At 54.3% G+C, this 13,288-nt stretch overlaps 1 protein-coding gene across 2 annotated transcripts in view; it reads left to right on the top strand.

Annotated features, from left to right (window-relative positions):
* TRIM62 (tripartite motif containing 62) overlaps positions 1-12,658 on the top strand; it is a 28,780-nt gene extending 16,122 nt beyond the window's left edge. For both annotated transcript variants that reach the window (XM_084784641.1, XM_084784640.1), the window contains exons 3-5: positions 2,702-2,958; positions 3,630-3,745; positions 10,367-12,658. In XM_084784641.1, coding sequence (XP_084640767.1) covers positions 2,702-2,958; positions 3,630-3,745; positions 10,367-10,917 — 924 coding nt within the window. In that variant the 3' untranslated portion in view covers positions 10,918-12,658. The remainder of the gene's footprint in view (positions 1-2,701; positions 2,959-3,629; positions 3,746-10,366) is intronic.
* Positions 12,659-13,288: the final 630 nt, after the last annotated feature.

Genomic DNA, 13,288 nt, shown 5'->3' on the forward strand with positions numbered 1-13,288 from the left:
CCCCCCGGCGTCTCCTCACTTTCCCCAGCCTGGCTTCCTGTCTCGCCTGGTGTATTTATATAAGAAATGCTGATGGAGGTTTTGAGGCCATTTTTCACCTGGTGTCTGACTGGCTTCGCTGCTGCTGCTGCTGCGCCTGCCTGCCCTCCAGTGGCCTCGCCTGGGGGCCTGTCTGCTCTCCCTCCTCCTGTTTTTCTTGGTAGGCTCTGAGATGACAAGCTCTTGGCAGGGTCTTTCTGGAAGGGCCGAAGCTGCCCCAGACCCAGTGTGAGCTGGGCAGCCTTCCCTAGCAAGGAACCGAAATGAAAACGGAGGCGGGGCAGTATGGCTCCGGTTTAGGATTCAGTAAAGTCAGGGAGATGGCTCAGCAGGTCAAGGTGCTTGCCGCCAAGCCTGACAACCTAAATTCAATCCCTGAGGACTCTATGGTACGAGGAGTCATGAGAGCAAAACTCCCCAAACCCAGCAGTGTCTGACCCATAGTAAGTAATAGTTGAGCGAGCTGCATAAAATAAAATAAAATAAAATAAAATAAAATAAAATAACAGTAATAATAAACCACCTTTGGGAGTAGGAAAGTGTAATCCCAATTTTATCAGTGAGGACACTTCAGTTGCCAGAGACTGACAAGATGGGCCTGAGCCCCGTCCCCTACCCCCAGCTTGTTTTAGTGGCAAGACATAGGGCATTATGAAGAGTTTGGGACGACCCAACAGGGTTGCGTACAGAACTCCTGGGCCGTCCCTCGGATATGCTCTTTCTCTAACCGCCCTCTCTTGTCCTGGGGACGCTGGGCTCCTAGCCTGGAAAGGAAGTGGAGTCTGCCCCCAGCTTTGCTCTGCAAGCTAAAGCAAGTCCCTCCCTCCCTGTGCCCCCTCATCACTCCAGCTGCCCCTGTACCAGCCCTCGAGATGCACACGGGGACAGGGAAAGCCTCTCCTGTGCTAGCCAGAGGAACATATCGTAGGGGAGACAGCAGGGAAGAACCCTGGCAAACCTAACGCCTGGAAACATGAAACAAAGTCTCTGGGGAGGGGGTCCACCCCCACTAGGTCTTGGGGAGGCACAGACTCAGAAATAGTGACAGACCCAGACTCTTGTCAGCATCCACTGGGTGAACAGTGCTACAGAGCAGGTTAGCAGGAACCAGACAGGGGTGACCCTGGAACCTGGAGGCCCCAGAAGACTGCTTTAGAGGATACAGGGAGATGAACCCCATCTTCCCAGCAGCAGCCTTGCCCTCTCTGGGTGAGGGGCTCCAGGAGGCCTCTGGCAGCCTTCTTCCCGCCCCCCATCACCCCCCCCCACCAGCCTCTCCTCCACTCCTTTGTCTTCCTGGCGTGTTGGGTGGGCATGCGCAGGAAGGCTGGCCCACCGCCAGCCGTTCTTCCTGCCGGCCAGCAGCCACCACAGGAGAGAACAGGCCCTAATTGAGCCTTTGTGGAGCCTCCCACAGAGCCCCCGGCACTGAACACAGTGGGGTCTCTGACTCTATGAACTGCCAGCCAGAGGCCCACAAAGTGAAATTGCAGAGGCAGGCCCCACATGGGGCTACATCCTGTGTCGCTTGACTGTCAGCGCTCCTCAAGCTTCTCCCCCTCTGCCTGCCCCCTCCCCCCACCCCAAATGCCCAACCAACGCTCCGCTCATGCTCAGAGCCATCTCAGAAGTCCCCTCCCCATGTGGACTATGTGGGCTTGCCTAAGGTCGCACTTCATTTGACGAACATCTCCACCATGCCCCAGCATTGTGGCTTTTGTAAACCTCTCTCACAGATAGGGGAAACTGGGCTACCCAGAGCTTAGGGAGTTGACGGTCTCAAGAGTTTGGGAAGAGCCAACAGGGTTGCATATAGAGCTCCTGGGCCATCCCTCGGATATGTCTTTCTCTAACCATCACCTCTTGTCCTGGGGACGCTGGGCTCCTAGCCTGGAAAGGAAGTGGAGCCTGCCCCCAGCTTTGCTCTGCAAGCTAAAGCAAGTCCCTCCTTCCCTGTCCCCCCCTCAGCACTCCAGCTGCCCCTGTACCAGCCCTCGGGATGCACACGGGGACAGGGAACATGTTGTTGAGGTAGTTGAGGTCACCACAGCTAGAGACCCAGTCACTCCTCTGCCTCCTCTTGGGCCTCAGGGAAGGGTGCATCTCTAGGTACGCACAGACCTCCCTTGACAGTGGCCTTGTTCCCACAGTGAGGGTCTTCCGAGGAGCTGGATGGACAAAGTAACCACCAAGATTTGCCCACCCTGTGCCTGATCATGAGGGTCTCTGACCTCCACGGCCTCCTGCGTCATCACCCTTTAAAACCTATATAGACGAGTTGTTTAAAGGACAGACCACTAAATCCCAGGTTGGGCACGAAGGCCTCCCCTCCCTAGCTTTCTCATCGTGCCAGGACTCTGGGCGGTGTCATCCACTCCCGTCCTTCTCAGCCCCCCTTGGCACCGCTGTACTTTTCCGTTAGTCCGCTGATGGACTATGAGCCCATCCGCCTCATGCAGGTCCCACCTTGATGCCTCGTGTATCTGTGTGCCGTTCCCTGCTGAGCAAGCTTCCCTGCTCCCCCCACCCCCCATCTTTGTGTCCAGGCTGCCCCCTCCCTCTCTCACTGGCAACTGGACGAAGTAAGATCCATTCTGGGTGTCACCTACACTTTCTCGTAACCTCTGACTGTTGTGTGCTCCCCTCCCCCCCCCCCACACAGTCCTCTACCAAGAGCCTGCGGACCACCATTGGGGAGGCCTTCGAGCGGCTGCACCGGCTGCTGCACGAGCGGCAGAAGGCCATGCTTGAGGAGCTGGAGGCTGACACCGCGCGCACGCTGACGGACATTGAGCAGAAGGTCCAGCGCTACAGCCAGCAGCTGCGCAAGGTGCAGGAGGGGGCCCAGATCCTGCAGGAGCGCCTGGCTGAGACGGACCGCCACACCTTCCTGGCCGGAGTGGCCTCCCTGTCTGAGAGGTAAGTGCCACCTGCAGCCTTGCCCCAAGGTCCGTTCTCTGCCCAGCTGAGGCAGTTAAGGGGGGGGGGCGTTCAGGCAGATGGGGCTGTCAGCAAATAACTCATCCGATCACGTGTTCCTCATCATTTATAGGAGTCTGGTATAGATGTTCTAGAGCCTAAAGGCCTGCCATATTTGTTTCATTCTGTGTATAATAATCTTGTTTGAGTTGAGCGTGGTGACAGACCCCTGTAGTCGCAACACTGGCAATGTTAAGGCAGGAGTTTTATCACAAGTTTGAGGCCAGCCTGGGCTACATAGTTAAAGGCCAGCTCAGGCTACGGAGTGAAATCTTATCTCGGACCAAAACGTGTGTGTGTATATGGTCTGTCTGTATCATAACAGCGTAAGCAATATTTGATGATTGTCAGTTAACACACTTTTGTATTATGTGTTACTTTTACGTTTTATGCTGCTTCCTTTTGGGGAGATGGGGTGTGCATGTTCATGTGTGTGAAAACCAGAGGACAACCTCAGCTGACATTTTTCAGCTGTTGTCCACCGTAGGGTTTTTTTTGGGGCGGGGGGTTGGGGGAGTCCGAAACAGGGTTTCTTTGCGAAGCCCAAGCTGTTTCTATAACTCGTTCTGTAGACCAGGCTGGCCTCAAATTCTCTCCTGCTGTCCCTCCAGGCTCAAGGGGAAGACCCATGAGACCAACCTGACGTACGAAGACTTCCCAACCTCCAAGTACACGGGCCCCCTGCAGTACACCATCTGGAAATCTCTTTTCCAGGACATCCACCCAGGTGAGGCACTGCCTGTCCTCTTGTGGGTTGCCACCTGGGCTACAGTGTGACAGGTGGCAGAGCAGGGTGTGAGCAGAGTACCTGCTGGTGCTCTGTTCTGCTCTTTAAATGTTTTGTAACCCCCCGTGACCCACTCAGCTGAGGTAATTACCACAGTCATCCACGTGTCGCGTGTAGAAATGGAGGCTCCGAGCAAGAGCAGTGGGACGGTTGACTTGCTGTGCCCCAGAGCCAATACTGAGCTCACTGGGCCTCCAGAAAGCCCTCTACAACAGGTTCCGTTACTGTGCCTGTCCCCAAGAGGAGGAACAGATGTTCCCCGTCCTAAAACAGGAGTCGGAGTCCTGTGTATGGATTTATTATTTCATTCTGCAAACAGTGAGTGTTCCTCGGTTTTGAGAGTAAAAGAGAGACAGGCAAGTGACCAGTCCTTGACAGTCTAGCGGGACGAAGGCTCTGTCATGCGCATGTCATGGAAGCCTGGAGCATAGTGAGAGGGGTGGGGGCGGGAAATGGGGGGTTAATCAGAAGCTCCAAAGGGAGCGTGGGTCACCCCAGGATGTCCTCATTTGAGCCCTGGCAGGGTCAGAGCTGGGCTCCCCTGCAGGTGACAAGCCTTACCTACTGCCATTCCAGTTGTCCTAGAGGTATAAGAGGCCCTTAGTTCTGTGCCCAACAAGGACCTCTGACGGACTTTCACACTGCCTATATATGGGTGAAACAGTGTACCTGAGGAGAGACAAGAACCCCGGGGTCTTTTTGCTCTCCTCCCCTGGGACCCAGGGGCACCCCGCGAATGGGTGGTCTAGAAGCTGCCTCGGCTGCCACCTACCCATCCCGGTCAGTCACAGGTGCCCCACCCTGTCAGTCATGCCCTCCAAGGCATCACACTTGGCTGAGCTGAGCCATCTTCAGGCTGGGAATGAGCGACAGTCCCCATCCGCTCCACATTTTCACATGCTTTTCCATTCATCTGGAGAGCCTGGCACCATCTTCAGTGTTTGACCGCCAAAGCTCCCTCTCCTTTGTAAGCTTTGCTTTTGAACCATCTCCGCTGAAATGCCTTCCTGGGTTTCCTTGGGTTGGTCTTGGGCTTTTCTGGTCACGGTGCCCGATCAGAGTCGTCCCCCCCCCCCCCGCACTCGCTCCCCCCGTAGCTCACTCGCTCTGGACTCTGAGGGGCCAGAGAATGGGTTGAGTTTATCCCCAGCAGCCAGCTATCAGTGTTTGTTGATGAGGGAATGAAAGAACGGATGCTAGACCCCGTCCTACCTCTGGAATGGTGCCGAACGTATACAGTAGGTACTCAGTAAGTGTTGCTGCAGGACACTTGCTTGGATACTCCCCTTTCTCCTCTGAATAACAGGGATGGTGGCATCTGTCTTGCCTCTGTCACAGGTGAGCAGATGATTGGCCTAGGCAGGGTGTCTCAGTCGCTGGACCACTGACCCACAAGGTCTCGCTGGGGGGGCCCCGTCCCACACACAGAAGGAGGCTAGCAGCATCCTCGGCTTCTGTCTGTTCTACCAGATGCCACTGTCCCCTCCCCTCCGTTATAGCAACCAGAAGTGTCTCCAGCCGTGGTCAGATTTATTTTGGAAGCCAAATTGTCTCAGTTAAGACCACAGGCCCTGAGAACCCTTCCTGCAAAAGGACTGAGGGGACAGGTGTGTGACCTGAGCACTCTGCCCTGAGCATAGGCCCTTGGGACTTCAGACAACAGTGACCTGGTTGGCTGGTCCCCTTCTTTGTCTGTGGGACCTATGAAGTCACTCTGGCTCCGCAGCGAGCACCAGAGCCTTTTATGTCCAGATGGGAGGCCTGCTTCCCCCCCCCCCCCCCCCGCCCCCAGGGACCTAACTGTGGCTTCCAGGAGCTTCCTGCCTGCCCCTCCCTTACAACCTGAGCTTCCCTCTGGGTCACCTGAGAACCCCATCTAACACCTGTCACTCCCCCATTCTGGAGCTTCCACACTTGGAGCCACCTCCAACCCCCCTCTGCCCATCCCCCCAACCCTTCACCCACCATCTCTTCTGCCAACCCAGCCCCTGATGGCCCCCTCCCAGGTGCAAACTCCCAGAGAGCCAGGCAGCCCATTGTCCCAAGGACACCGGACACTCCTCTCCCTCCTCGGCCTCCTCTGCTTTGTCTGGCCTCTCCCCCACTTCCATTCATCTCAGTGTAATCATTTAGTACCCCAGAATGGTGTCCACCCCACCGTGAGACCCAAGGCAAAGCACCCCCTCAGCTGAGCCTCAATTTTCCACACCTACACCTCACAACACAGTGGTTGATGCCCGGAGTAGATAAGAGAGTGGAGTGGTTTCTTTGTGCTGGTGATCCTTAACTCAGTAAACACACTTTACTATTTCTTATTATGTATCATCAGACGCTTTCCGGTCAGACATTCTGGGGCCATCTGATGGAAAGGGCATCATGTGAAAAGACCCAGCTCCAGGTGGGCGTGGTGGCACAGGCCTTTAATCTCAGCACTTGGGAGACAGAGTTCGAGGCCAGCCTGCTCTATAGAGTGAGGAGGCCAGGACAGCCAGGGCTCTAAGAGAAATCATGCCAAAGACCCAACTCATTTTTTTTTTCATCCCGAGTAGAATCGGCAAGCTACTTACGTCAGAAGGCCTCTCAGTTCCTCTTCTGAAAAATGGCTACAGTCCTTGTGACCCTGGGACTGCCCTGGTGCTCTCTGGAGCGATGCCTATTCTGTGCAGAGTCTATGAGGGGAGGCATAGAGAGTGACGGCCTGAGGGACTAGAATTCTTTTTTTCTTTTCTTTTTTTTTTTTTTTTTTAAGATTTTTTTTTGAGACAGAGTTTCTCTGTGTAGCCTTGGCGATCCTGGATTTGCTTTGTAGACCAGGCTGGCCTTGAACTCACATTCCACCTGCCTCTGCCTCCCGAGTGCTGGGATTAAAGACGTGCGCCACGACGCCCAGCTTTAAGGCCTGTCTTGAGTGGGGGGGTGGGGGTGGGAGGCAGGAGGAGGGAGGAATCAGACATATTTCCTGTCCCATCAGACCCCTACTATACTAGAGAACAAAAAGACGCAGGCTGCAGGCTGCCAAGCAGTGTACTGGGCTGGGCACCTGGGCGGCCTTTCTCTGCTGCTTGGTTGATCTTTGAGGAAGAACAGGAAACATTTTCATGGAGTCTGGAAGTCTGTGACCCTTCCTGGGTGACTTTTGACCCGAGGTCTTCGAGAGGTTTCAGAGCCCCAGCACACACCTGGAGAGGAGACAGGCCTCGGGCCCGGCCCTTTGCTTATGTATCAAGACTGTCAAAGTGTCACGGCTGGAAGTGAACTGTGACTTGTAAGGCCGGGTGAGCCTGGAGAAAGGCTTTGGGTTTTCCTGGGTCTGGTCACTCCCCTGAGGGTACAGGCTTCTAAGAGTGGGGGGAGGGGAGCTGCCACACCACAGTGCCCCTCAGGATCCCTGACTGTTCCCTGCAGACTGATGGCCACTGCTCCCGCCAGCCTCAGGGAGAGCCCTGAATTGGGACCCGTTAGCCACGAGGCGAGAGAGCTTGTGGTAGCCTCACATTCTCTGGAATACAAAAGACACTCAGAGTCAGGCCATGCTTCTTGCCTGAGGAAAATGCCAGGCTCAGCCGTAGCCCTGCCCCATCCCCCCAACCTGAGGAGCTGGCCCCACCCTTGGGGAATCAGGGCCCTGGAAGAAGATGGATGATGTCCCTGCCCTTCTATACTTGCAAGACTCAGTGGGGTCAGGCTTTCCTGTGTCTACAGGCTCCTCATCGTCACACTGGCCTGAGAACCACCAGGGGCCATACCCACTCCGCAGTGGCTCTGGAAGGGGCCCACAATGCCCTACACAGACTTAAGAGTCAGGATGAAGCCAGGAGTGGTGGCGCACGGCTTTAATCCAGGCACTCCAGCGACAGAGGCAGGTGGATCACTGTGAGTTCGAGGCCAGCCTGGTCTACAGAGTGAGTCCAGGACAGCCAAGGCTACACAGAGAAACCCTGTCTCAAAAAAAAAAACAAAAACAAAAGCAAAAACAAAAAAAAAACCAAAAAGTCAGGCTGAGTCTTCATGTTGCTTGCCAGTATCCCCTTGACTGTTCCTTGACCTTTGGGGGGGGTCTCCCTGCTGCTGGCCTCCTTACAATGCCCTAGGCACCTGGGATAGAGGAGCCTGGCGTTCCCAATGGCTGCCGTTCTCCCTGAGACCCTAAGCATCCACACATAGCACTCCACCCCCATCACAGGTCCGCTGCCTGTAGTGTAAGCAATGTGACATCTGTATCTAATTAGGTTCTTGTGCACTCGCGCGCACGCACGCACGCACGCACGCACGCACGCACGCACGCACGCACGCCCTTCCAGCCTTTCCTCTCACTGCAGGGATTCTTCTTCACACGACAGAGCAGGGCAGGAACTTCCTTGTTCTGACCAACTGCCCAGTGACTGACAGAATACAGGCAAAAAAACCAAAAAACAAAAAACCTAATGTGTGGATCCATGAGGCTCCCCCTTGTATGTCCCTGGACAAAGGATTATTCCATGGGTGTCCCCTCTATACCCAGGGCTCCTGGTTTCCACGCAGCTCTCTGCACTCTGAGGATAAGAGAGACAAGTGTGAAATGCATAAGTGAATTACCCAGGACCCAGCCATGCAGGTCAGCAGGCAGCCTGTTGGGGACACACCAAAAGCATGGTGCCGGGAGTGGCTGTGGCTGCCTAGTGTGACAGCCACAAGCATTGGGGAATCTTATTTCTCTGGGTGCATACAGCCTGAATAGGAAGTAACAGTGGTCCCTGGCTAGAGCCCTTCCTCCAACTGAGAAGGACAGAGCCAGGGAGTGGAGGGAAGCATCCCATTGCTTCCTTCCATTTTTTTTTTTTCTCTTGCTCTGGCCCGGATACACACATCTACTTGAAAAGTGCCAAACCCAGGTTCCCTCCGCTCCTTGAGGGATTATCAGGAGGGATAAACAGAGGTCCCGACAAGAGTTCAGGGACTGTCAAATCAGACCTGCCCAGCCGGTATGACCAGCTCCAAGCCAGGTGACCCAGCCCTCACCACCCGCCCAGCACTGTCAGGGGTGGTAAGTGTGCTTGTGTGTCCAGAAGCCTTGCCCATGCCAGGCTTTGTGCAGTCCATTGAATTCTCAAAAGAGAGCCAGGTTCATTGCAACACAGGCCTTGGCCTCAGGTACAAAACGGATGAGATGCGAGCCCAGTAGGAGAACAGCGCAGATAGAGCGTAGGCGCTCCTGAGGCTCAGGGAGGAACCAGCTGAATCCTCCAGAGTGACGACTTCCAGAGGCTGGGCCTTTGGAAGAGCCTCTACAGCAGAGAGGATGGGGTGGGGGCGTGGGACCGGGTGAGCAAAGGGGTTAGGCCTGAATGTTGAGGTGGGCTGTGGCCAGGTGCCCGGTGGCCTGGAACAGGCCCAGCTCTGCCAGCATCTTTGCTTTTGGTTTTGTTTTTGGTTGTTTTTGTTTTTTGTTTTTGAGACAGGATTTCTCCACGTTATCTTAGCCATCTTGAACTCACTTTGTAGACCAGGCTGGCCTCAAACTCACACTGATCCACCTGCCTCTGCCTCCCAAGTGCTGAGATTAAAAGTGTGCGCCATCTGCCAGCATCTTTTGATCTAAAATTAGTCAGGGTCCCTGAGGGCCTCAATTTTCCTGTCTGTCAAATGGGAGAGTTGGCAGGATTAGAGATTTCCAACCTTTTGGGACATATTGTCTATTTTTAAAAATAACAAGTAAAAGTTACAATCTCAGATTATCCTTATAACCTTTTAAATATTGCGTGTGCGCTATACTGTACGGGCAACAACGGAGCGTAACATGAAGGAAAGTTAGAAGAGAGTTAGGAAAGTTAGAAGGCCGGTTTTATGAGGTGCTGGGAATCAAACCTGAGGCTTTATGCATTGCCAGGCAAGGACTTTGCCAACAGCACTACACGCCAGCCCATAATTACACATCGTGAAGGTACAAATATGTGGAAGCTCGTGCAGAATTACCCCGGAGAATACAACAGAGCAACCAGGTGTTCATATTGTCATCAAAACACCATTCAGGAGATTGTCCCTGTCAATGGTGTCATCCTTAGAGATGTATTCTCCAAAAAGCGCAAACAATTCTTAGTTCTAAACAATAACAACAAAATGTAGCCTTCCTCGATTTGGTCGTTGCATTCCAAAATCCTCCCCGTGTTTTAAAATCTCACACACACACACACACACACACACACACAAACAAAGGTCTCACAGTTATAAATACTACAGAGGTAGGTTGTACTTTCAGATCAGCATAAAAAGGTTTCTTGACCGCTTGGATGTCTGGCAGGGTGTTTGGAATCCAGTGATGGGGGTGAGCCGTCCCTCCATCCCATCAGCCTTGGAGACAAACAGCACACATTTTCAGATGCCCTCTAGGGGGCAGTATCATCTGCCTAATCGCTATGCTCCCTCCCAGTTCTGACACTCCCTTAACTCTGGATTTCTTACGGTGCTCTGCGCTGGGGATGGTCCAGTGACCCTGCAGCCGTGGAGGCCAACCGGGACCCTCTCCTCAGGGACAGTGGGTCTACAGCCTTCTCTCTACTGATCTCTCCATCCTCTCCCACTCAGTGCCAGCTGCCCTGACCCTGGACCCAGGCACTGCCCACCAGCGTCTGATCCTGTCCGATGACTGTACCATCGTGGCCTACGGGAACCTGCACCCACAGCCCCTGCAGGACTCGCCGAAGCGCTTTGACGTGGAGGTGTCGGTGCTGGGCTCTGAAGCCTTCAGCAGCGGCGTCCACTACTGGGAGGTGGTAGTGGCGGAGAAGACCCAGTGGGTGATTGGGCTGGCCCACGAGGCTGCCAGCCGCAAGGGCAGTATCCAGATCCAGCCCAGCCGCGGCTTCTATTGCATCGTCATGCACGACGGCAACCAGTACAGCGCATGCACAGAACCCTGGACGAGGCTCAACGTCCGTGACAAGCTTGACAAAGTGGGTGTCTTCCTGGACTATGACCAGGGCCTCCTTATCTTCTACAACGCCGATGACATGTCCTGGCTCTACACCTTCCGAGAGAAATTTCCCGGCAAGCTCTGCTCCTACTTCAGCCCTGGCCAGAGCCATGCCAATGGCAAAAACGTCCAACCACTGCGGATCAACACTGTCCGCATCTAGTCGAGGCAGAGGAAGAAGACCAAAGCCTCCTGGGGCTGTGACCACCAGCAAGAGCCTTGCCCAGCTGACAGGGCGCTTGGACTCTTCAGGCCCACCGTGGCCACCCTGACACCTCAGGCCAGTTGTTTATCTATTCCCCCCCGCCCCCAGCCTCCTGTGCCCTGCCTGTGAGCTGGAGATTGTGCTCCGTGGTTAATGTCCTGTAGCTCTGGTCATAATGAGATGTGACATGGCTTCTCCCCAGGGCAGCCCATGCCCAAGCTCCTCATCCCTATTGTCCCAGGGACACAGAATCTGTCCTCCGTCTCCTCCTTCCTGCCCAGCTAACCTTAGCCTCATGACAGATCAGATGGGATTAGTAGCTAGCAGCCCAAAAGATACCCAGAATCCTCTTATGCTCGTGGCCTAAGGTTTGACTCACCCATGACCAAGAGAGCAATGGGCCACTTTAGTCTTGACCCGAGTCCTCAGGGGACCCAGGCAGAAGCTGGTTCTACGGTTACCTGAGGGTCACCCTCTGCTGCCACCCCTGCACCAAGCCGAGAGCTGTGGGTTTCTTCCTTTCTCTCTAATCTGCAAGTCAAAAGTGATGCTATGGCCTGTGACAGGCAGCCCACAGGGTACACATGCCGCTGCCTTCTAGCCCATGGATTCTGGGGGCAGGGTGAGGTATAAGGAGGACCCCAGAAACCAATGCAGAAGACTGACAGGACAACGAACCAATGGATGATCCCAGAGGTCCAGCCAGCCCTCATTGGCCAGGCCTCTGTGACCTGCTCCTTGGACAGAGACAGTGCTGGTAGCACTTCTTTTCATCAGGACCTGAGTCCCAGGATGGCTGTTGGTGGGTACCACCTTGGACTTGGCAACAAGAGCCACTTTAATTGGCTTCATCAGATAAGAATTTGCAGTCAGCTCCCTGATGGCTTGCGACATCACTGAAAGGGCTGGAAGAGGAGAGCCTTTGTGGAGTTTCCGGGAACAACTCCCAGCAGCTAGATTGATCTCATCTTGTGACCAGAAAAGATGCTTCTATTTACAGGGAGACCCTGCCCCCTACAAGCTGCTGGCGGTCACCATCCATGCCAGTAAGTGGTTGTCCGAGCCTGCCCCACACCCTCTCTCTCAACTCAGGTCCCAGCTCTACATCTTTCAGAGGGATTCTTTTTTGTGAGAACTTGAGTCAATCGGGAACCTAGACTTTGACTGCAAAGTAGTCTGGGAAATGTAGTTTTTCCTCTTCTAGCCTCAGCCATATAGAAAGTTAGCATGGAGGTGGAACAAGCCCATCCACAGTGTCCTTGCCACAGAATCCAACTGTGAAGAACTCAGGAAAATCCATGAATCCACCTCAAGGCCTTGGCTTTGAAGCAGAAATGCTAAAAAAAAATGTCCTGCTCCAGGGCTCTGTCCCTGCCCAGAGGAAACAGCCCAAAGAGTAGGTAGCAGTAAAAAGGATGGCCAAAATGGCTCCCCAGCCTCGGCCTTCCTCTTCAGTCCTGGGGCCTCAAGTCTGTCCTTGGGATTCAGTGAGCATGCCCATCTCCGTGACGGAACTTGAGGGGGCTCCCACTCACAACTGCCATGCCCTGGGGTTTCCCTGAGTGAGAGGAATCCTGCGCCCTCCTCACCCCCTCAACTCCCAAACTCCAGGCCACTCCTGACAGTATTTTTATTTCAAACATCGCCCTTTTTGTGCATTCTGATCAATTTGTATTAAATTAAAGTTACCTGGCACAGGCGTCCGTTCCATTCATTCTGATGAACACAAAGCAGCCAGCTTCACCCCGGGGAGGGGACACTCATTAGCATGGCCAGTCCAGTCCCCAAGGCAAGATACACAGTGAGGCCCAGAGAAGGGGCGTGAGCGCTGGGAAGCCCACAGCCCACAGTGGACAATAAAAACTGAGTTCCAGGCCAGCACCCACGCCACAGCCCTGCCAGGCAGGGAAGACCTTGAAAGCACATAAGGGTAGCTTACAGACCGCAGTAAGAGCCTAGTCTTAAATTATATAGGCCTGGGCTCTATCGGGCGTTGCTTTAAGAAAAACAGCTTACCCTCTTGGGGCCTCGGTTATGCCCCTCAGAGAATGAGGACTTCACATGGTTTCCTGGGAAGCTCAAAAATATACAGTTTCTGATGCCCTGCCTCTCCTCCAGCTGCCTCCTGCAGTTCACACCAGAAACGACATAGATTTTTCTAAACTTCTGTGCTCCCTTGACCCATGAGATGCCCAGCTTCCTCCTGTCCCCTGTGAGAAGTATGGGACCAGGTAAACAGGGAAATCGTTACGCTGCTCTGGAGAAGGAAATCCATTCTGCCTCCAACTGATGGAGAAGCAGCCTGGTCAAAGTCCAGCAGGGCCCCCTG

The sequence above is a fragment of the Acomys minous genome (assembly GCF_964271855.1).
Source record: "Acomys minous genome assembly, chromosome: 6".
Lineage (NCBI taxonomy): Eukaryota > Metazoa > Chordata > Mammalia > Rodentia > Muridae > Acomys > Acomys minous.